The sequence below is a fragment of the Aethalodelphis obliquidens genome, unplaced genomic scaffold (genome assembly GCF_003676395.1).
Source record: "Aethalodelphis obliquidens isolate GAN/ISIS:26980383/991018 unplaced genomic scaffold, ASM367639v1 scaffold11, whole genome shotgun sequence".
Classification (NCBI taxonomy): Eukaryota; Metazoa; Chordata; class Mammalia; order Artiodactyla; family Delphinidae; genus Aethalodelphis; species Aethalodelphis obliquidens.
In genome coordinates, this window is record NW_020837955.1 from 21,002,490 (window position 1) to 21,027,094 (window position 24,605).

The following is a 24,605-nucleotide window of genomic DNA, read 5'->3' on the forward strand; positions in this document are numbered from 1 at the left end:
GAGAATGGTTGTGTGGCAATGACCTTCCTTACCATCTAAAAGCCTTTATTTTTCTTGAGTTAATGTCCAGAAGTAGTACATCTTTGTCGTATTTTTAAATATTTTTTTGAAATTGTCTTTTCGTGTTCTCACTTTTTCATCTTTTCAACTACGCAGCCTATGCAAATTTCCACAGCTTATCTTTCACACAATTGTCAATAATGTTTCAGTTTATTCAGGCTGCTCCGAGTCAGCAAGTCCTTGAAATAAGTGGGAAAACTGTGTGATCTGAGAATTGGTAAAACATTTTGGAAACTGCAGATTTAGCCAACATTAACTTATTACTGACATTTTGCTCTTGGTATCTTGACCGGCAGTAACTCAGTTTTCAATAAATAACCAGAACAATATAAATAAAATAGTGTTTGGGAATATAAAGAGAATATACAGTATATTCCTTTCTCTTTTGCAGAATTCAGGAAATGAGATGAAAATTCTTTTTTAAAAAAAAATTTATTTATTTATTTGGCGATGCCAAGCGGCATGTGGGATCTTAGCTCCCCAGCCAGGGATGAACTCGTGGTCCCTGCAGTGGAAGCGCAGAGTCCTAACCACTGGACTGCCAGGAAATTCTCCGAAAAATGCTTTTTTAAAAAGGATTTCTGTAATATTTTCCAGATGGGAAGAGTATAGTTGATCCTCATTATTTGCGGATTCTGTATTTGTGAATTTGTCTACTTGCTAAAATCTGTTTGTAGTCCCGAAGTCTATACATGCATTACTTTCACAGTCATTTGTGTACGTGTGCAAAGCTATGTAAAATGTGAGTCCCTAGACCCACACATTACATGCTGAGATTGAACTAGGTGATGCTACGTCTTCTTGTCTCGGCTCTCATACAGAGATTTCCAAAGGATGGAGACAGTAGAGAGCAATGTAGTGAAGTGCAAGAAGCTCCTGCTTTGGGACGAGTTGGATGGGGTTTGAATCCCAGCTCTGGCACCTGTTAATTGGGGCAGCCACCTAACATTTCTGACCCTCATTTTCTCTTTTGTAAAACAAAGAAAATAGAATCTACCAGGATGAGTTGTTTTTGAGATTGAAGATTATAATCTGTGTGAGGAGGGGTGTGTGTGTGTATTTCTTTTAGGAGCAGTGGTTCAGTATTCACTAATTCAGGATTTGTAGGTACCTATATAGAACATAACTAGCACAAATAATGGAAAGCAACTGTATATCTTTGCCAAGTGATGTTGAGTAATTTTATTCTCATTTGATATTCACACTCATTCCTAGCAAAATCGTATCAGGGCTCTGAGAAGATCACCAGAATTAGCATATAATGTAAAACAGGTAGCAACAATAGCTAAACAATCTAAAACTATCTGCTTTCTCTAGTGCTATTCTTTTTTTTTTTCCCTCACTTAACTGCTCTTTGGAACTTTGAATGTTTATTAATCAATATTTATTTTTAATTTTTTTAACTTTTTATTTTATGTTTGAGTATAGCTGATTAACAATGTTGTGATAGTTTCAGGTGCACAGCAAAGGGACTCAGCTATACATATACATGCATCTCTTCTCCCCCAGACTCCCCTCCCATCCAGGCTGCCACATAACATTGAGCAGAGTTCTCTGTGCTATACAGTAGGTCCTTGTTGGTTATCTATTTTATTTCTTTATTTTTAAATGCATAGATGTTTTTAAAAGTTTTATTTATTTTATTATTTATTTTATTTTTGTCTGCGTTGAGTCTTTGTTGCTGTGCACAGGCTTTTCTCTAGTTGCAGAGAGCAGGGGCTACTCTCCGTTGCAGTGCGCAGGCTTCGCATTGCAGCGGCTTCTCTCGTTGCTGAGCATGGGCTCTAGAGTGCAGGCTCAGTAGTTGTAGCGCACGGGCTTAGTTGCTCTGTGGCATGTGGGATCTTCCCGGACCAGGGCTCGAACCCGTGTCCCCTGCCTTGGCAGGCGGATTCTTAACCACTGCGCCACCAGGGAAGCCCCAAGAATAGCTCAGTCTGCCTTTAAGGGGCTTGTTGAAAGCCAGCTGACAGCTGGAGGTGCCAGGGAATGAACCTGGGGCCTGGTACATGCATGTACATGTTGATCCCAAACTCCGTGACTATCCCTTCCCCCCATCCTTCCCAGTATGAGTTTGTTTCTGTTTTGTAAATAAGTTCATTTGTATCATTTCTTTTTAGATTCTGCATAACCAAATATTTAATACTACTCTGTGTCTTAGTTCTCCCATCTATAATCCTCATCTGTTTTAGAAGGATTATGCCACTTATTAAATTCGTGTCTTTCAGCTCCAGACACCCCCTTCTATAGCTCTACTTTGTGATGCTGTTCTAAGATTTTGCAAATCACATTTCTGACTTGCCAGCTGCTCACTTTTAGGTTTCAGAAGTATGGAGCACTAGAGGGAGGCTGCAAGGAGGAGGAGGAAGAAAGAACCTACACCTTTCTCTTTGTTTCCTGTGGGCTCCCTGTCTGCTTTCCTGTTACTTTGACCATCATCCTAGTGGAAATTCTTCACTCCAGCAACAGTAGTCCTGAATTCAGTTTGTAGTTTTTCCAGCACTCACAGAGCCAGCCTCATCACAGCCCTTACTAACAGGAGCTCCAGTTGGCTAGTCTCCTCTTCATCAAAAGGTACCCTAGCCCCACAAGATCCTCTTCCAAGTTCAGAGCTGCCAGCAGCAGCTGAGCAGAGCAGCACTCTCTCCTCAGGGAGCTCAGTTTCAGCTCTGCAGAATCTTTCCTCCAGGTTTCTGAGTTTTAGTTATTCCAGTCTCTTTCCTTGGCTCCTGTTATTCGTGAAGATAAAAACATAGTGATTTTTAAGTGATCACAACTGATCTCTGAAAACTGTTTATGTATTGAAGTTATGTCTCCTTTAAATTAATATCTGAGTATTTGTTATTTCATTCTTGTTTTTATTAACATTTGTTTAGTTATAATTACATCTTTATGTGAAGAATTTTCATGCTTTAGGTGGTAGATGAGACTGGTTTTTTTAAAAATAAATTTATTTATTTATTCATTTTTGGCTGCATTGGGTCTTCGTTGCTGTGCACGGGCTTTCTCTAGTTGCGGCGAGCGGAGGCTACTCTTCGTTGAAGTGTGCGGGCTCCTCATTGCTGTGGCTTCTCTTGTTGCGGAGCACGGGCTCTAGGCGCCAGGCTTCAGTAGTTGTGGCTCGTGGTCTCAGTAGTTGTGGCTCGTGGGCTCTAGAGCGCGGGCTCAGTAGTTGTGGCGCACGGGCTTAGTTGCTTTGTGGCATGTGGGATCTTCCTGGACCAGGGTTCGAACCCTGATCCCCCGCACTGGAAGGCGGATTCTTAACCACTGAGCCACCAGGGAAGTCCCGAGACTGTTTCTTTTTAACACTTTATTTGCATTATGTTTGTTGATAGTTTTACACACTTAACAACATTTATTTCAGTTTTGATTTTTAGAGTTCTCTGGAATCAGATCCTGATGAGTAATCAAGTTATTTTCAAACAATAATGTAAGAAGCACTATATTTTCTAATGTAAATTTTATTTATTATTTATACTAAACCAAATGGTATTATTGTTGGTTTAATTAGTATACCCAGGGCAATGGAATAATGAAATTTGTTACTACAAAGAACTTTAGAGATTATCTAGTATTAATTATTTTTCCCCTTTCATGCCATTCTATTCACAAGTAAAATACACATCTTTAAAATCTTCCAGGACATTGGTAGAGGCTTGCAGAAGCAGGATGACTTTTAACTTTACTCACAATATCCTTGGTCTCTTACCAGGGCTTGTATTTTATAGTGTTCCTCTTTAAGAACAGTTCCTCTGTACTCTTTCTTCCCAAAGTGTTAAGTTAAAATGGTGAGAGAAGGGCTTATTTCTCACTGGCTTATTTCCTGACTTGGGGGAGGGCGAGTTCTATTTATTATTTTTTCAACTGTAGTGTCTTTCTTAGAGAGATAAACGTAATGTCATATTTTACCAGTTATGATAGACTTTTTTTTTTTTGCGGTACACGGGCCTCTCAGTGTTGTGGGCTCTCCCATTGCGGAGCACAGGCTTCAGACGTGCAGGCTCAGCGGCCATGGCTCACGGGCCCAGCCGCTCTGCGGCATGTGGGATCTTCCCGGACTGGGGCACGAACCCGCGTCCCCTGCATCGGCAGGCGGACCCTCAACCGCTGCGCCACCAGGGAAGCCCAGACTTTTAACTTTTAAACATCTCTGAAATTGGGATATGTCCCAATTTATTGATTGATGCCTTAGTATTGTTCGCCAGATGGCAGTTGTGATGTATCTGTCATTGCTTATGCTTTGTGAACATAGTTGTATCTCTGGTGTCATACAGTTGCAAACCCTTGATGTTTCAATCAATAAACCATTTAAGAACGTTTTGAAGAAAGAATGTGAGTCCTGGTTGTCATCTGAAAGCTTCATTTAGCACCTGTGGTAAGCTCAAGAAAGTATCAGCATTATAATTGCAAAATGGGAGACAGTGGCTTCAAAGAAAATTTTGGAGACAGTAGTAGAGGGGCACTTTTTAAAGAAATGCTGCATCACCAAAGCTTTTCATGGCTAGAGAATGATATTGTGTGGAAAAACACAGACATTAGATAATTCTGAGTGAAAAAGTGACTCAGGAGTTAAATGTGAAGAAGTGTTTTAATTTTTCATGTATGCACAAGGGTAATATACGCTAACAATTTTTGTCTATATTTATCCAGAAGAGCTCTTAAAAAGGAATAATGTGAAAGTTCTAAATGATAAAGTGCCTGGCAGTTTTTCTTCCTTAGTGGAGCATAAGATAATGGCACATCTTAAAAGACTTCGTAGATTTGATAAAATATGGTAGATTAGCATATTATTCTAGAGTGGTAGTTATGACTGATAAAGTTATCTTTTTATCCATACATATTCTGTGAACCCTAAACATTAGGGTTACTTTGTTAGTAATTAGTATTAATTTTTACCTCTACCTAAGGAAGTAAAATGTAGCAAAATCTAATTAGGAGAATTCCCATATATAGGCTAATACCTGGTTTGTTTATTCTTTCTACCTAAGGAAGTAAAATGTAGCAAAATCTACTTAGGAGAATTCCTATATATAGGCTGATACCTGGTTTGTTTATTCTTTCATCATCATCTCAAAGGTTAGATAATAGATCCCTAAGAAATATCCCATAGACTGATTTTTTTGTATCTTATTGCCTCTGTAAAAATAATACATGTCCATTTAAAAATGTAAACAATATGAAAAATATAGAAAAAGTCAAAAGCACGTGAAACTGCCATCTCCACTGATGATGTCTTTCCAGATATTTCTTATGTAGCTATCCCTGTGTGAAAATGGATGTGTAGTTTTTGTAAAACTGCATACCTTTTGTGTTTAGTAAGTTACTTTTTTTCCATTCAGTGATATGTTGTGGCTTTTGTCCCATCTTAAGAAATATTAATTGGTTAGTCAAATAATTTTAATGGTTGCATAATTTTCCATTGTAGAAGCATACTGAATGATTTAAGTAGGTTCCCGTTAATGGACATTTAGGCTGATTAAGTTTTCTTTATTGTAAACAGTGCTTTGATGAATATTTTGTGCATGCATTTTTTTTGTAAAATTATCTCCTTATAAATTATTAAAAATGGGATTTGGACATTTATTTGTTTATTAAAACACTTATTACTAGCTTTTGAAAGTTTGCTATTTTTTTCTTTTAAGGTGATAATTTACTGAAGTGATGGTAACATATATAATATTGAAATGTCTTTTAAAAACCCATTAGTATTTTAAGATTTGATTCCTAACTTTAAAAAAATGATCTTGGTTTCTACTACATATTTGGAAACCTTTCATTTCTAATAAATGGAGGTGAGAAGTTATTCAATTAAAATGGAAAAGTTAAAGTACTAAAAACAATGAAAAATAATTAAACTGATGGAAGTATAGGGAAACTGGAAAGGGTAATGATTAAAATAAAGAAAGGGCTTTGGAAACAACCAGGATTTGAATCCTGATTCAGCCTCTTACTAGCTCTACATGACCTCAGGGAAGCCTTTTAATGTCTCTAAATTTATTTATCCTCCTTAAAAGTAGGGATGCTAATATATCATGGGGTCATTTTGAGGATTAAATAATAATTGTAATAATTTCAGATAAGATGTTTGAATCTTTTTTACTATGTGTGGCAGGTGTTGTATTAAATATTTATATGTATTCTTTTCACTTGGCAAGTATTTATTAATTCTCACAAACTCGTGAGATATAAGTATGTTTTATTGATGAGGAAGCTAAAACTAAAAAAGGGAGTTTGTAAGTTGCCCAAGCAACATAGTTAACAAGTGACAGAGTCAGAATTTGAGCCCTACCAGTCTGACCCAGTAGAGCCTGCAATTTGAAATTCTATCGTATGTGTATATAAAGCACTTAGCACAGTGAAAAGCATGCATCAGTTAATATTTATGTTTAGGCTATCTTTAAAAAATAAGTATGTCAAGAGAATGAGAAGACAAGCCACTTGGAGAAAATGTTGGCAAAAGATATATCTGATAAAAGACCGTTATTCAAAATATATTAAGAATTCTTAAACCTCAACAATTAGAAAACCTACAGTCTGATTAAAAAATGGCCAGAAGATTTGGACACCTCACTGAAGAAGATATTCAGATGGCCAATAAGCATATGAAAAGATGCTTAGTATCATATGCCATTAGGGAGTTGCAAGTTAAAACAGGGAGACACCACTACACACTTATTAGAATGACAAAAATTTATACCAACAACACCAAATGTTGGCAGGGGTGTGGAGCAGCAGGAACTCTCATTCATTGCTGTTGGGAATGCAAAATAGTATAGGCGCTTTAGAAGACAGTTTGGCAGTATCTTGCAAAACTACACATACTCTTACCATATGATCCAGTAATTCTGCTCCTTGGTACTTACTCAAAGGGGTTGAAAACTTAATGTCCACACAAAAACCTGCACACAGATGTTTATAGCAGCCTTATTCACGATTGATAAAACTTGGAAACAACCAAGATGTCTTCAGTAGGTGAATGGATAAACAAACTGGCACATCTATATAATTGACTATTATTCAGCGCTAAAACGAAATTAGGTATCAAACCATGAGAAGACATGGAGGAATCTTAAATGCTTGTTACTAAGTGAAAGAAGCCAATCTGAAAAGGCTACATACTGTATGAAAAACAAAACTATGGAGACAGTAAAAAGATCAGTGGAGGGGTTAGGAAGAAGGGCAGGATGAATAGGCAGCGCATAGAGATTTTTAGGGCAGTGAAACTATTGTGTATGATGTTATAATGGTGGATACATATCGTACATTTGTCCAGACCCGTAGAGCACATACCAGGAGTTAATCCTAATGTAAACAGTGGACTTTTGGTAATAATGATGTGTCAATATAGGTTCATCAGTTGTAACAAATGTACCACTGTGGTGCAGAATGTTGATGGGGGGGAGGCCGTGCATGTGTAGGGAGGAGAGTACATGGGAACTCTGTGTACTTTCTGCTCAGATTTGCTGGGAGACTAAAACTACTCTAAAAAATAAAGTTTATTAAAAAAAAAATTTAAAAAGCAAGTATGTGTTATAAGCATGAACTTTTGATACTTTTGTTTTTAGGCCCAGAATAAAGAGACCAATGTTTTAGCTGCTGCAAAGGTGATTGACACCAAATCTGAAGAAGAACTTGAAGATTACATGGTTGAAATTGATATATTAGCATCTTGTGATCACCCTAATATAGTGAAACTTCTAGATGCCTTCTATTATGAGAACAATCTTTGGGTAAGTATTTTCTGTTAATCTATAGGAATAACCAAAATGAGTTAATTGTCCTAAAGAGGTTTATAAGTTTTGTAGGCCTATTTTATGTACTACCTCTTCTTTTTAGTCACTTATGCTACTTGAATGAGAATTGACCTGCTGATGAGAGGGTCATTAACAACATAATTATCCTTAGCTTCAACAGATGTTTTTTTTTTTTTTTTTTGCGGTACGCGGGCCTGTCACTGTTGTGGCCTCTCCTGTTGCGGAGCACAGCCTCCGGACGCGCAGGCCCAGCGGCCATGGCCCACGGGCCCAGCCGCTCCGCGGCATGTGGGATCCTCCCGGACCGGGGCACGAACCTGTGTCCCCTGCATCAGCAGGCGGACTCTCAACCACTGCGCCACCAGGGAAGCCCCTTCAACAGATGTTTTGATGTGTATTTCAGATTGTACTGTATTTCATGATTGTTTGGCATTGGACTCAAATGTAGAAACTTGGTTAAGAATATTAAATTTCCTAAATAATGAAATTAGATGCCTTTCTTGTTTTTAATTAATTTTTTTTCCCAGTTGGAATTTCTTTCTTTCTTTGAAGTCTTTTTTTTCCTGCACTTTTAAAATTTTATTTTTTCTAATTGAAGTATAGTTGATTTACAATGTTGTTAGTTTGAAGTGTCTTGTTTAAATTTAAGTGTCTTGATTTAAATTTAAGCATTTACTTAAAATGTTTTAGAGTTTCTTTTGTTTTTTTGCAGTTGTTTATAATTTCTTATACTAAACTTCTGATAAATCATGTAATAAATTATAAAATGCTTACTAGAAATGTTAAATACTGGGTTTGCCAAAAAGTTCATTCAGGTTTTCCCTTATGGAAACTTTTTGGCCAACCCAACATTTATCTTACATATTATCAAGCCCAACTTTAGTGCATGATGTAGTGGCCAAGTCTGTATGTAAAAATTTTATTCATTTTTAGGAAATACTAGGCATAAATAAATATATAAGTAAAGTGTTAATATTTAGTATAATAACCAGTCAGTCACTTGCTCTGCACCAATACTAATTTAATCAAGAGGACTTTTTGAAATGGAGTTTTAGTTTTTTCTCCTTGAAGGAAGAAACAAAGAGTTACGAAAGAAGAGTAGATTGTACAAGCTGTACCTGATTGGGAATCAAAAGGCCTTTATTTTTTGATTTTGGTGACGCTAGGCAGGAGCTTGAATAAGTCAATTAACCTTTATGACTTGTTGACTCATCTCTAGGATGAGTAATGATCTGTCTCTCAAATTATTTTTCATATGATATAATGAATTTCCAAACAATTTATTGGCAAGCTCCTGTAAAAAATAAAGTGTTGTTATACAGAGGAGAAAAAAGTGTGAAGCTACACAATTTGTTAAGGTATGTAATTAAAAATAAAGTCTGTAGTTATTATTAGTGTGGTGCCTTCTAATATAGTTGTTCAGAGTTCTAGCAGAATGTTTCCAGAGATAGTAATGAAAATGAATTCCTAGACAACTTAATAAATAGATAAGATCTTAACTTGAGACTATTACAAAATAAAAAGCTGGACAACTGCGAGGGACAGTTTAGTGGGAGAGATAGACATTAATTAATCAAACAATCATAATAAATATAAAATTAAAACTGTGATAAGGGTTAAGAAGGAAAGGTGCATGGTGGTATGTACCAGGGAGGTCTGGGAAGGCATCCATCAGGAAGTGATAATTGAGCTAGGATCTGAAGCTTTTGTATATGTTTTTTCTCCTATTTTTTAGAAAAACTAAAAGTTTCTCTTTTCAGGGTTTATTCCTAGAAATAAAGTTAAAAAATATACTTGATCACTTACTTCTCAATAGTTACCTTAAAAAGGAGAGTATAAAATCTTTCAGTGGTGATGAAATGGATATATAATACTGTCCTGAATAAAAATTCTACACCTGGTAATTTTACAGAAGCAGGGACACTAAAAATGAAGATTAACAAAAATGCACATATTTCCACAATGTGTTTTCTTTGTGCTTTCTTAGCTGTATATCATTAAGACTTGTAACTCTTTTTACAAAGAAAATCTTTATGGTTGTTAGCATACTATTGTTTCTGTAACCTAGGTTATTTTATAGCTATTTCTTTATCTTTTATGCTAAATTGAAGAAAAAATACTCAAACTCAATGTCATGTTAGACACATGCTTTTTTATTTGCCTGCAGATCCTCATTGAATTTTGTGCAGGTGGAGCAGTGGATGCTGTGATGCTTGGTAAATGGTTTTTTGTTCTTCATGTTTATATCTTAAATTATACTTTAAAAAGTCAAATGATTTCAAACATTTATACATATATATTTATCTTATTGTTTAGAGACATTCAGTAAGTTAAGAAATCAGCCTAATTATTTTTATATTCTTGGATAATTGTAATAAAATTCTAAAATTAAACATTGAGTATAATATGTGAAGAAAGTTTTGTGTATAGTTTTTTAAAAATCAATTCATTGTGTATGATCTTTGGCAGTGATGGTAAAGTTATATAGCCTGCTGGTATGCTTTCACTGTACAGAATGCAGATTTGTTTACTTTTTTCCTTGTAGAGCTTGAGAGACCATTAACTGAGTCCCAAATACAAGTAGTTTGTAAGCAGACTTTAGAGGCATTGAACTACTTACATGATAATAAAATCATCCACAGAGACCTAAAGGCTGGAAACATTCTTTTTACCTTAGATGGCGATATTAAGTTGGGTAAGTTTATTCCTTTATATAAAACATTTGAATTTGTGCTTTGAGATTTCCCCCGTATGTCTGTAACTTAATATTGTTTTGTTACAAGTCAAATATGTGAAACATGGAGAATTATATTCAAATACGTGAAACATGGAGAATTATTCAGTGTTAATTTTTTTTCCCCATTTATTTAGGTCTTCTTTAATATCTTTCAACAGTGTTGTATAGTTTTCAGAGTACAGGTCTTTCAATTCCTGTATGCTTTTATTTATTTATTTATTTATTTATTTTAAACATCTTTATTGGAGTATAATTGCTTTACAATGGTGTGTTAGTTTCTGCTTTATAACAAAGAGAATCAGCTATACATAGACATATATCCCCGTATCTCCTCAGTGTTAATTTTTAAGATACTTCCTTGGAGGGAATTCCTTGGCGGTCCAGTGGTGAGGACTCGGTGCTTTCACTGTTGAGGGCCCGGGTTCAATTCCTGGTCAGGGAACTAAGATCCCATACACCATGCAGTGTGGACAAAAAACAAAACAAAACTTCCTTGGATACATAATTATCCATTAACTCCCAGAATTCCTAAGTATAGGTACCTCATATAAAGACTCTTTAAAAAGTAAGAAAGAATGGATTTTTATTTTTAAAATGGCACACTTTTAAAAGACTGGCTAATTATTTTTCCCTTAAATTTTTGTATGTAGACTTAATACTTGTAAATATAATACATGTAGAAAATGCTATAGTATGTAAAACCACTAACTTAGTTTTATGTTCATTTCCAAAACTCATATCTAGTGGGTTTTTTTTTCCATATTTAGTTTTATATTCTATTTTGTAGATATGGTATCTTGGCTAAACTAACAAAGTAACTCACCTTAAGTCTGAAAAAGATGCCTAAAATAAATGTAAGGACTAGAATTTTTAATTTTGTTTTTTACACTGAGGGAATAAATGATAATTTCATAAGGAGAAATAGATGTAGATTTTAGATGGGAAATTAATGAATTTCATATACGCATACAAATAGAAGTAAGTATCCCCAAGATATGAATTAAAAAAAAATCTGGTGATGAAGTCTAAATTTGGGTATTTTGGATGGATATTAAAAACAAAATATATTCAAAGGCCATGCTGATACCAGTGATCATAGTCATTTCACTTCACTTTGTCATGACATCTAAACAGGTATAATTTGATATACTACTAAATTTTAACCTTTTTATTAAGAAATGGTTACAGATACAGAAAACCACACTAACAGTTGTGTAGCTTATTGACTTGTAGCTTTGTACACAATAGCTTTGTGACCACCACCTAGATAAATAGAATGGGACTTCCCTGGTGGTCCAGTGGTAAAGAATCCACCTTGCAATGCAGGGTACGTGGGTTCAATCCCCCCTGGTCGGGGAACTAAGATCCCACATGCCGCGGGGCAGCTAAGCCCAAGTGCCGCAAACTACAGAGTCCACACTCTCTGGAGCCTGAGAGCCACAACTAGAGAGAAAAAACCCACACGCCACAACTAGAGAGAAGAAGCCTGCGAGCCTCAACAAAGAGGCCGCACGCCACAGCGAAAGATCCCGCATGCCTCAACGAAAAAAAAAAGAACTAGAACTATGTCAGGCACCCTAGCAGCTGTTTCATGTGCCCGCTCTCAATCACACTGTCCCTCCCTTCTCCACAGGTAATCTATATCCTGACTTTTATAGTAATCACTTCCTTGTGTTTCTTTATGGCTCTATCACCCAGTGTTCATGTCTAGACTTTAGAGTTTAGACTTACCCATATTTAAAACCTGCTTTTTCTTCTAAGTCTCTTTTAATTTATAGGTTGCCCCCCACCGCCCTGTCATTCCTTTTTTCTCTTTACATTTTATCTGTGGCATTCATTCTCATGGCATGCTTTCTCAAAGAAAGTTGGTTCTTTGGGGACAAAAAATTTTAGTGTTACCATGGTTGTGACCCTCCAAAGGCCCATAGATATACACAAACAGATATACAGTATATCTGTGGCATTAAAATTTCATGGGGGGGAGGGAGGATTTGGAAAAAATGTCTAAAAAGGCTCCTTAGGAGAGAGATGAAAAAAAGGTTGAGAAACACTGATGTATAGGACCTAGGCTGTTGGACCTGTAGAGTTTCTCTCATCTTGCATTTTGCTGACTGTGTACTCCTGATGACTTTAGTAAGTTCCTCTCTGTATTTCCCTCAATTTGCAGATGAATCCAAAAGCCTCATCAGTCTCAAGTTTGACTTTTTTGGCAAGACTATAGGTGGCTTTGTGTTCTTTCATTGGGAGGCATGTAATACCGGCTTTTTGATCTTTTTTTTTGATGTTAGCAGCTGTTGATGTTTAATGCCTATATCCGTTCTTTGATTGGAGTGGCAAAATGAATTACATCATTTTGTTTTCGTTTATTATTTTTTATAATAATTTTGGTAATTATTCATCAGTTATTTCATTATTTTCATTTATCATCATTATAAAATTAGAAATACTTATATAAAAAGACACTTCCCTTCAACTGTTTGGTTATTCAGGAGTATAGTTCCTATAGACAGGAGAGGAAAAATGCTTGATTCTTTCCTTTTATTTATTTAGCTTTAAAGACAATGAATTGGTTCTCTCTCATCCTTAGTTGGTGGCCAGTATTTTTTTAAATGGCATTATTAATTCATGAATGTAATTTTATTTTATAGGTTTCAAATCTATTACAATTTTTATCCTTATTAAAGCTCACGTTGTACCATCTTGGTCAGTGGGAGCTTCTTCAAGCTGGCTTGTTAATCTTTTTGACATGACTCTACTAATCTTCGGTAGATTCCTCGCCGTCTGTTAGGTTGAGATGTTTCAGGCTCATCTTTTACATTTCCTGCCTCAGACTGTAATTAGCCATTTCTTCAGGAAGCCCTGAAGAAGAAGTTTTAGTAGGACATGGTATTTCAAGACCACAATCTGAGTGTTAGACATGCTTACAGTTTCTGGATTTGCCTTCATTCTAGGCCTTTACGAAGGACAGAGCTAGGCTCTCATGAGTTCCTACATATGACCTATTCAAATTCAGGGTAAAGCCTTTTTTTTTTCCTTCTCTTAGCCCCTTCTGTATTACATCTGTATCGCTTTTCTTCTATCCTGAGAATCTTGCTTCTCAAGAACATTGAAGATAGATTTGGAGTATTCTGTAATTACTCATTTTAACCTTCATTTCTGTATTCAGCGCTCACCACCGCTCTCGTTCATGTCTCTTTGGTTATGTTGGTTGTCTGAAGTTCATTCTCTGGTAGATTTCTCTGAAAGGGCTCTCTGAGTTCTTATATAATGGTAACACTTCTACCCTTTATACTTTGAAGGTCAGTTTTGCTGGATAGAAAATCCTTGGTTCACATTTCTTTCCTTGAATATCTAAAATGTGTTCCTCTGTTTTCTTCTATTATAAAGTGTTATTGAAAAGTCTGATGAGAATCTGATTTTCTTTCTCGTGTAAGTCATGTGATCTTTTTGCCTAGATGCCAAAGACTTTTTTTTAAGGACTAAACTTTGACTGAACTTTTCTAAGTGTTGTTTTTTTGTTTCCCGCTCACCCCCCATCCCCCAGGAGGGTTTTCTGTAATTATAGATATGAGTATTTGTTCTGTTCCCTTGCACTGACTTTCTCCTTTGGAGACTTTTATTATCTTTTTGTCATGCTTGACAATCATCAGTATTTATAACTTTCTCTCAGGTTCTTTTTATCTTTCTTCATTTTTTTTCATTGTGGCGAAATATACTTAAAATTCACCGTCCTAACCATGTTTAAGCGCACAGTTCCGTAGCATATGGCGCATTCACACTGTCGTGCAGCCAACCCTACCACGCCTCTCCAGAACCTTTTCATCTTCCTCAACTGAAACTCTGTACACATTAAAACGCTTAAGTCCCCATTTCCTCCTTCCCCCAGCCCCTGGCAACCATTCTCCTTTCTGTCTCTGTGAACTTGACTACTCTCCGTACCCCATGTAAGTGGAATCCTGCAATACTTTTCCTTTTGTGACTGGCTTATTTTACTTAGCATAATGTCTTTAAGGTTCATCCATGGTGTAGCATGTGTTAATTTTCTTCCTTTTTAAGGCTGAATAATATTCTGTTATATGTATACACCACATTTTATTTATCCATTCATCCATTGATGGACACTTTGGTTGCTTCCACCTTTTGGCTTTTGTGAATAATGCTGCTATGAACATGGGTGTACAATATCTATTTGAGTCCCCGCTTTCAGTTCTTTTGGGTATATACCCAGAAGTGGAATTGCTGGATCATATGGTAATTCTCTGTTTAATTTTTTGAGGAACCACCATACCATTTTCCACAGTGGTTGCACCAGTTTACGTTTCCACAACAATGCACAAGAGTTCCAGTTGCTCCACCTCCTTGCCAGCATTTGTTATTTTCTGTATTTTTGATGATAACTATCTTAATGGGTGCGAAGTGGTAATGGGTGTGCATTTGTTGTGTTTATTTGCTCTTGCATTCCTCCTACTTTAGCCTTTGTTTCTAAAATTGTTTTTTATTTCTAACTTTCCCTTGAGTTCTGTCACCTCATTTATGAGTTTTAAAATTCTGATTTCTGTTACTCTTTTATGTCATCATTTTTTAGTCTTGTAACTCGTTTTGAAATATAATTTTGATCTTTTTTAGTGCATGTTTTTCTGTAAGCGTACTGAAATCTTATTTGAATACAGGAATATACTTCTGTGTAAAATAATGCATCATTAAAAATAAGTATATTTTTGAAGATTTAGGAATGCCAAAATAGTTTTGAGTTGGTTGACTTTTAAAATAGTTGCACTTTGTTTCATTAATTCATAAATACAGAGAACCTTCCAATTCTGTGACATTGTATTAAGTGTACACAGATGCATGTAGAACCATACTATCCTCAAGAACCATATATACAATAATCAAATTTTTATGGTTTTGTCAGATCACATTGTTACAAATGGAAATAAGTATGTAAAATGCTATTTTAACAGACCAGCATATATATGCCATATCATTATAAGTAGAACTGTAAAGCACATAATGACCTTAGTTTTCCCCTTTGCACAAAAATGAAGATGGCTTCTTGTCCCTCCTTAGTTTACCTCCTGCTCATAAGAGTGCTTCGAGAGGTACGAATGTTGACAGTGGACCTTAGTGGTTTAGGCCTGTTTCTCAACCTCCTTTCCCAGTCATTTTCTGAGGGGGAAACAGTTAAAAAGAATAGACCATTAGTAGCTTCTAGGAACACACTGGAATACGTACTGAGCTGACTCTACCTGAGTAGAAAACCTCTTCTGGCAGGAATTTCATATTGTGATCTCAATCCCATCCTGTGGAAACATGGCAAGTTATAAGTTGAGGAAGTAGGGGGGTAATAGGGATGGAGAGTCCTGAATACATCTATTTATGTTGCATTTTCTGCAGATATATCTTCCAAGTATAGTATGTTCTATTGGCAAATTCATTTATTAATTTAATTATAAAACATTAATGAAATATCTAGTGTAACAAGAGACTTCATACACCATATTAAGAAGCTTAAACATTCTACAGGCAATAGGTGGCTGCCAAGATGTTTTAAGCAGGAGAACTACATGGTCAAAAAAAGAAAAGAAAGAGCTATATAATAGACATAAATAATTAGAATATAGGGCAGGATTTCATGAGTTTTAAGAGTTCTACGGCCAAAGTATCACAAAGGTTAAAATTACACATATGATTAATAACAGTAGCTGACGTTTATTGTGTGTATATTCTGTGCCAGGCCTTGGGGCATGAATACTAAATACAGGATTTTTGGTATTTATTCAGTTTTGAGAATCATGGCATGTCAAATGAAACTTTAAAAGTTAAATGTATATGGCATGAGGTAATTTATGCAGCAATAGCAATTTTATGTTGCTATTAATGATTGAGCTCTAAGCTGAAAAGGAGTTAACAACCGATAAAGCTATAATGTTACTGTGCCCTATAATTTAAACTAGAAAGCATCGTTCCTAATTTTTTTCTTTGTGGTATAATTTTATGAGGAAGTTAGCAAGACATATGCTGTCATAAAGGCTGCTTTGGTATAATTTCTGTTTTTCACACTATAGAAAAAATGTCCCTTAATTTAATTGTCACATATAGCACTAGTTGGCGTTTATTTTGGTGAAGTGGATAGACTGATCTATTTTAAAGTTACTTTTTTTTTTTTTTCAATTCTGGAGAATTTGTGATCTGAAGATGTGTAAGGATGGTGGTATCAAGTGTATTAATGATGGAATCTTTTCTTTGGCAGTTTTTTTTGGAGGGGTGGGTGTATGGCAGAAAGAGGGTGGTCAAAATTAGGATGATAGAGAAGTTATTTATCTTTCTATTTTGCTTACCCTTTAATAACAGTGGCCTTATTAAAGACTTGATATCCCTTATGTTGAATATAGCGTCCTTTGCTTAAAAACTGTCATTAATACTTTTGTATGATTATTTCAAGCGGATTTTGGAGTATCAGCTAAAAACACAAGGACAATTCAAAGGAGAGATTCCTTTATCGGCACACCCTATTGGTATGTATTCAGTTTTATGGATTTGCAGCGTTAGTTATGTCAACAGTTATTATTACTCATGAATTTTGTCCACATAATCAATTATACTATCTTTCACGTGGTTTGTGATCACTGCTCTTAAGTTAAACATCTTAATTTTCAGTTCTCTGTCTTCATAGGATGGCTCCTGAGGTAGTCATGTGTGAAACATCTAAGGACAGACCCTATGACTACAAAGCTGATGTTTGGTCCCTGGGTATCACTTTAATAGAAATGGCTGAGATAGAACCACCTCATCATGAATTAAATCCAATGCGAGTGCTGCTAAAAATAGCAAAATCTGAGCCCCCTACATTAGCACAGCCATCAAAATGGTAAAGTATTCCTAAACAATTTTTTTTAAGAAGCAAAACTTGATGCTTTATTCTTCCAACTTTCCAAGGGTATTTAAATTTAGGTACATGGTACAAAGATTGTATGAAGTAGAAAACTGATTTTTGGTGTATTTTCAAGACTTAAGGACCATATAAACTCCTGTAACTGACTTTCCCCATAAATTAAAAGATACCAGTGATTTGAGTTCTACATGAAAGAGATATTTTCTGTACTATGAGAAAGTGAGGCATATATGTGATTGATCTGTATTTGTGGAGTTTAATATAATGGAAGGGGGCTTCCCTGGTGGCGCAGTGGTTGAGAGTCCACCTGCCGATGCATGGGACACGGGTTCGTGCCCCGGTCCGGGAAGATCCCACATGCCGTGGAGCGGCTAGGCCTGTGAGCCATGGCCGCTGCTGAGCCTACGCGTCCGGAGCCTGTGCTCCGCAACAGGAGAGGCCACAACGGTGAGGGGCCCGCGTACCGCAAAAAAAAAAAAAATATATATATATATATATATATAAAATGGAAGAATTTTTGTGATTTTTAGCATACTTATGGATATATGGCTGTATCTCAATGACTTAAACTATGAATCTATTTACATATATGTAACTTATATTTATAGATAAATGACTTATGAAATATTAATATTCTCATAACTAGTTTTCTTATGTTGAATTAATACTATTACATACATAATGGAACTTAACCATAGTTTCTCAGAGTTTTGATTTTATTAACAAGAAAAATAGAATGTTATTATTAAAATTTTATTTTGAAGGTCTTCAAATTTTAAGGACTTTCTAAAGAAATGCTTGGAAAAGAATGTGGATTCCAGGTGGACTACATCTCAGCTACTGCAGGTAAGATGAGAGTAGTATGACAATGGCAAACCATATAATTGTTGTAACATCTCTTTAAGAAGAATACAGTTTCGGATTCCTTCAGTGTGCCCTGTCTCCACTCGAGTCTCCCTGTGCAGACTCACTCAGGGTTCATTGTAGTAGTTAACATTTGCTTCACAAACATTTGCTGCTGTTATTAAAGGGCATTTATTTAGCTTTTAAATTTCTCGTATGCTTTTTTGATTCGGTTTAATTGTGTGTTTTTCATTTTGTTTAGTTATTTCCACTTTATCAGTTACTTACATTTTGTCTCTCCAGTTACTAGAAAACAAGCACCTTGGTGGCAGGGGCCATGAGCTAATTAATTTTTTTTTAATGTCCCTTACAGTGAGGGTAAATGTTCAGTCAATATTGCTAACTTTTAAAAAATGGTGTTAAAGTGATTGGATAATTTTGTTTTATAGCAGGACTTGTTTGTAATATTTGAAATAAAATTTTGTCAATAATAGTATAGGTAGAGAAATAGAATGACAAGTCTTGAGGCAGTTACTGTTAGATTGAGTACAGCTCCTCCATTGTAGTTTTTTCGGTTGATCTATTTATCTGGGGGGAGAAGCAGGAAAAATTTCCTTTCTCTGTACAACAAGTATATCCTTGGAACACACTTTCTCTTATTATTTCACTACCCCCCCCCATTTGAAGGCCTTAATCTGTGACAAACACCAAGTGCTGAGTGTACAGAGGTGAATAAAATATCTTCTTACTCTTAAGAATATTTGAACTATGTCAAAAAACAGATGTTTATAGACACTTTTTATTAATTTTTATTGGAGTATAGTTGCTTTACAATGTTGTATTAGTTTCTGCTGTACAACAAGTGAATCAGTTGTATGTATACATATATCCACTCTTTTTTAGATTTCCTTCCCATTTAGGTCACCACAGATCATTGAGTAGAGTTCCCGTGCTAAACAGTAGGTTCTCATTAGTTATATATTTTATGCATAGTAGTGTATATATGTCAATCCCAGTCTCCCAGTTCGTCCTATGCCCCCTTCCCCACCTCGGTAACCATAAGTTTGTTCTGTACATTTGTGACTTGTTCATCTATACCATTTTTCTAGGTCCCACATATAAGTGATATTATACAATATTTGTTTTTCTGACTTACTTCACTCTGTATGACAATCTCTAGGTCCATCCATGTCTCTGCAAATGGCACTATTTCATTCCTTTTTACGGCTGAGTAATATTCCATTGTATATATGTACCACATCTTCTTTATCCATTCCTCTGTCAATGGACACTTAGGTTGCTTCCATGTCCTGGCTATTGTAAATAGAGCTGCAGTGAACATCGGGGAGAATGCATCCTTTCAAATTACGGTTTTCTCTAGATACATGCCTAGGAGTGGGATTGCTAGGTCATATGGTAGCTCTGTTTTTAGTTTTTTAAGGAACCTGCACACTGTTCTCCCTAGTGGCTGTACCAATTTACAGTCCCACCAACAGTGTAGGAGGTAGATACTTTTAACGGAACTTTAAAGCTTTTTGTAATTCTTTTATTGAGGCTTTATACATATTGTTACTTTCTAACAATTAAACATATTGTAAACATACTGTTACTTTCTAAAACTAGTAATGTACTTGAAACTTGCTTTAAATTTTAATTTAGATTTTAGGTTATGAAGTTTTCAGACATACAGAAAAGTATATATACCTACTACCCAGATGTAATATGTTATCATTTTTGACATATTTCTTTCAGATTCTTAAAAAAAGGTACAGATACAGTTGCAGGCAGCCCCTACTCCTGCTCAATTCCCTCCCCCTCCTTTTCCCAGATGTAATATCATCTGAAGTTGTTTGTATTTTTCCTACTTATATGTTTATGTTTTTGCCACATAACAATGTGTTTTATATATTTGAAATTTACTTCACAAGCATTTCAGTTGTTACTGAGTATGCTCTTTTTAATGATTAAACAGCATCCCTTTGTGACTGTTGATTCCAACAAACCAATTCGAGAATTGATTGCAGAGGCAAAGGCTGAAGTAACAGAAGAAGTTGAAGATGGCAAAGAGGAGGATGATGATGAGGAAACAGAAAATTCTCTGGTCAGTATTTAGAAAGGAAATTTCATTTAGGTCATTTTTAGAGTTGAGTTTTGAGGTATGATTGCAGCTGTGTCTAAGAATTAATTGATGGGTAGCATTACAAAAACCTTTAATTTTTGAGGTGAAGATTTATTAAGTTTGCTCCTTGCTGCCCATTTTTGTCATATTTATTATGTGAAAATTTGTCAATTCTTTAAGTTATTTTTATAATTTCATCAAATTTTACTGAATAAAGATATTAAATCATTATATATATGAATTAAATCATTTTTATATATGAAACGTTATTTTGGTTACCATCTTGAAATTATGTTTTAACACTAAAACTGTATAAAATCTTTTTTAGCCGATACCTGCAAGTAAGCGTGCCTCCTCTGACCTTAGTATTGCGAGCTCTGAAGAAGATAAGCTTTCACAAAATGCTTGTATTTTGGAATCTGTCTCAGAAAAAACAGAACGTAATACTTCTGAAGATAAATTTAACAGTAAAATTCTTACTGAAAAACCCACCACCGATGAACCTGAAAATACTGTGGTAGGCATTAATGAACATGTTAATGATACTCATTTAGAAGCTATGGCTGAACTTCATAATAGAGCAACAGTAATCGAGGAAAATGGGAGAGAGGAGAAGAGACCCAAGCTTGAAAATCTACCTGACACAGAAGACCATGAAACAGTGGACATTAATTCAGTCAATGAAGGAAAAGAAAATAACATAATGATAACTTCAGAAACAAATATTGAACAGAATCTGAAATCTGAGGAAGAAGGGGATCAAGAAAAGCAACAGATATTTGAAAATAAGTTTATAAAATCTGAAGAAATTGAAGACACTGCTATTCAGACAATGGATTTAGTTTCTCAGGAGACTGGAGAAAAAGAGGCAGATATTCAGGCAATTGAAAGTGAAGTTGAGTTTACAAAGGAAGACACCCTCGAGGAATTGGGAAGAGATGACAAAACTGAAAAAGATATGATCAGTGATACAAGCAAAGTGATAGGAACAAATGAGGCAGAAGACGTTGCTCAGAAGGCAACTGAAAACAGTGCTGAGGATGCTCAGAGTAATGATGGGAAAGAAGTGGGTGAAGTAGGCCAGATATTAGTGATCAAGTCCACAGAGGGTCCTGAGGCTGGTGGTACTGAAGAAGTTTCTATTAAAGAAATAGTTGAAACTAATGAGATAGATCAAAACTCTGTAGGAGGTAAAGGTGAGGAACAGTTAATCAGCAGTTCAGAGAACATAGTGGAGACCAATGAGGAGCTCGGGACAAATGAAGTTGAGATTACTGAATCGAGTAGCACTGAAGGAATGGAGGTCAGAAGTGCGGTGACTGATAGTGACCAAAAGGCTTTAGGAAGTGAAACTCGGGATGCTCGTGAAGCCACTGCTCAGATGGACACAGAGCAGAAAGATATCCCGTGCGAAGTGCCAGTTAAGGCAGAACCTCAAGTTCCTGCCACTTCACAGCCCAGTGAACCTCAGCCTGTTCTAATACCCAGTATTAATATCAACCCTGAAGATGCAGAAAATAAAGGAGAAATAGGTGCTTTATCAAAAACTGAAACCATGTTACCAGAATCTGAGAATCAAAAGGAAAATGATACTGATTCAGGCACTGGTTCCACTGCTGATAATAGCAGCATTGACTTGAATTTATCCATCTCTAGCTTCCTAAGCAAAACTAAAGACAATGGATCAATATCTTTACAAGTAAGTGTGCACGGGTCCGTGTTTGGGTGTTTCTTTGTTATTTTGGCAGTTGAGAGTTTATGTGAAACTGACATCTTGAAAACAAAACAACACTAAATCAGTGTAGTATTAACCCTATAAAATTCTTAAGGCCTATGAAGGCAATCAATTAAAAAATAAACTAAGATTCTGGATGTAATCTTTAAATTTTTTTGTAGTACCTATCTATTTTTGCCAACTTGATAGAAATAGTATAATACAGTTGCTTACTGGAATTTGGGTTTTCCTATTGTACATGCCTAGGTATAATTGTAGCAAGAATCAGCAGTATATGAAAGAATTGAGGACTTGAAAGAATGATCTCTTTTAAAGAACGTTTAGGGTATAAACAGCCCTTGTTACCACTGGCACGTGCGGTGACCACTCTTACCTCCTCAGTCATAGCAATCACTACTGCCGTGAGAATCATCGTGGGAAGAAAGCCAAACGCTAACCCTCGAACACTTGGAGCTGTTAAGCATAATTCTCCAATCTGAGTTACTGGGGGGGCTGTGTAGAAGTATGGAGTGGGGCCAGAGAATAAGTATTTATAGCAAAAGATCCCATGGAATTCTGATACAGGTGAGACTCTGGATTGACAGGTGGCAGAAAAGCAGAAAGAACTGAAGAAAATTGACCTTAGGGATAGGACGCCAGGGCATGACTGATCAGCCTGCGTATCTGCCCCAAATTATTACATGTATTGCCGAGATGGTCTTCAGTTTTCAGGTTGTTTCCCTGCTGAAATTCCATTAATCTGAAGTTCATTCTTACTTACATTCTGACTTAATAGTTAGCCTTTCCAAAAAATTCAGATACTTCTGTGAGAATTAAGGTGATATTAGCTGTGGATACTTTAGTAGGAACTGAAGAAATGGAAAATTTGGAGGTTACAGGGAGGTAGATTTATTTTTGGAGCATGCCCACTTTAGGTTTTAGATGAAGTCTGGATAGGGTGGCCGTAGTTCAGGGCTTAGGGAGAGCAGTGTGAGAATACTGGAAGCCTAGAGAGTACAACAGTAAGAGGCTGAAGGAAGGTGATTAGTAAGTGCCAAAGATCAACTTAAAAATTCTAATGCATTTTGAATGTAGTATTTTCACATTCCCCTTTTGCTCCCTCTGCTTTCTAACCTTTTCCACCTATCAAAACTAAGTAATTATCTGTTCTGAATACTTACATGTTTACCAAGAAGTATTTGTAGCAGTGTTACACTTCTGTTATTTCTCTTTGCTTTTAAAAAGCATTTGGATAACCAACTGAGAAATGAAGAGTTTGGTGTTGATAAAGAATTTTGGGCAATAGCTAACAGGCAGATCTGGTATTTTGGGAGTACGGTAAAGGTGCTGTCTTTCTAGTAACTCTAAAATCACTCATCCATCTCCAGCCCTGAGATGGAAGAGGGCTGGTGATACTATTGTTGATGAAATGGATTTTGAATCCCAGTCCTGGCAGTGTTTATAAGTTATATGGGAGCCTTTCAAAATGAAATTCTCAGCCACCCTCAGACCTATTGATTTAGATTCTTTAAGGGATGAGCCCCAGGAATTCATTTTTAATTGCTTTGTAAGTGTTTCTAAAACAGAAAAGCAGAGGTATCTGCGAACCTACAAGATAAAAAGAGGAAAGAATGGTTAACATGTGAAAGTTGTACTAATTACTCTTTTTTGTGAATTGCTTGTTACCACTTGTGCCTAATTATGATGTGGTATAAAAATTCCACATGTACATCATCAAAATGCATAATTTCACTTGAAAAAAAATTGATTTTATCTGTAAAATCATGTGAAAGTCAAATGAGGTGTGAGATGATATAATTGGCTTCAAAGTTGAGTCTTACTGATTTCTATTCATACTTTATAGTGTAGTCTTCATAGCTGTTCAGTTTCTTGTTTTTGTTTTCTTAAGAAGAAAATGTTTTCTCTCTCTAGTATTCCCCATATAAAGCCTAACTAAAATAAAATCTCACTCAGGAAACAAGAAGACAAAAGAAAACGTTGAAGAAAACACGCAAATTTATTGTTGATGGTGTCGAAGTGAGTGTAACAACATCAAAGATAGTTACAGATAGTGATTCCAAAACTGAAGAATTGAGGTTTCTTAGGTGAGTAGAGAAACAACATGATTTAAACTGGTTTTGTGACTTCTCAAGTCTCTGCAGAGTCTGAAGAATAGAAACAAGAGTAAAGTCTTGGCTAATTTTGGATTCTTGTATTACTTTTCCATTTGAAAATAAATGTTACTTTTAAAGATTTTTTTCTTTTAAAGCATTACTTCAAAGGTGTAACTTTTGCTGTCTTTCTCTATCCTTGCCATTAAATTTTATCAGACGTCAGGAACTTCGGGAATTAAGATTTCTTCAAAAAGAAGAGCAAAGAGCCCAACAGCAGCTCAATGGCAAACTGCAACAACAGCGAGAGCAAATTTTCCGGCGTTTTGAGCAGGAGATGGTGGTAAAGTCTTGGAATTTTGTACCCTTTTG

At 35.8% G+C, this 24,605-nt stretch overlaps 1 protein-coding gene across 3 annotated transcripts in view; it reads left to right on the plus strand.

Moving 5' to 3' along the window:
• SLK (STE20 like kinase) overlaps positions 1–24,605 on the plus strand; it is a 56,900-nt gene that overhangs the window by 10,348 nt on the left and 21,947 nt on the right. For all 3 annotated transcript variants that reach the window (XR_003433913.1, XM_027112521.1, XM_027112522.1), the window contains exons 2-11: positions 7,629–7,793; positions 9,985–10,033; positions 10,363–10,512; positions 16,997–17,069; positions 17,228–17,422; positions 18,211–18,292; positions 20,262–20,390; positions 20,737–22,107; positions 24,097–24,227; positions 24,453–24,576. Coding sequence is in view for 2 of the 3 variants with exons in the window: in XM_027112521.1 (XP_026968322.1) it covers positions 7,629–7,793; positions 9,985–10,033; positions 10,363–10,512; positions 16,997–17,069; positions 17,228–17,422; positions 18,211–18,292; positions 20,262–20,390; positions 20,737–22,107; positions 24,097–24,227; positions 24,453–24,576 (2,469 nt within the window). In the remaining variant the exon portion in view is untranslated. The remainder of the gene's footprint in view (positions 1–7,628; positions 7,794–9,984; positions 10,034–10,362; positions 10,513–16,996; positions 17,070–17,227; positions 17,423–18,210; positions 18,293–20,261; positions 20,391–20,736; positions 22,108–24,096; positions 24,228–24,452; positions 24,577–24,605) is intronic.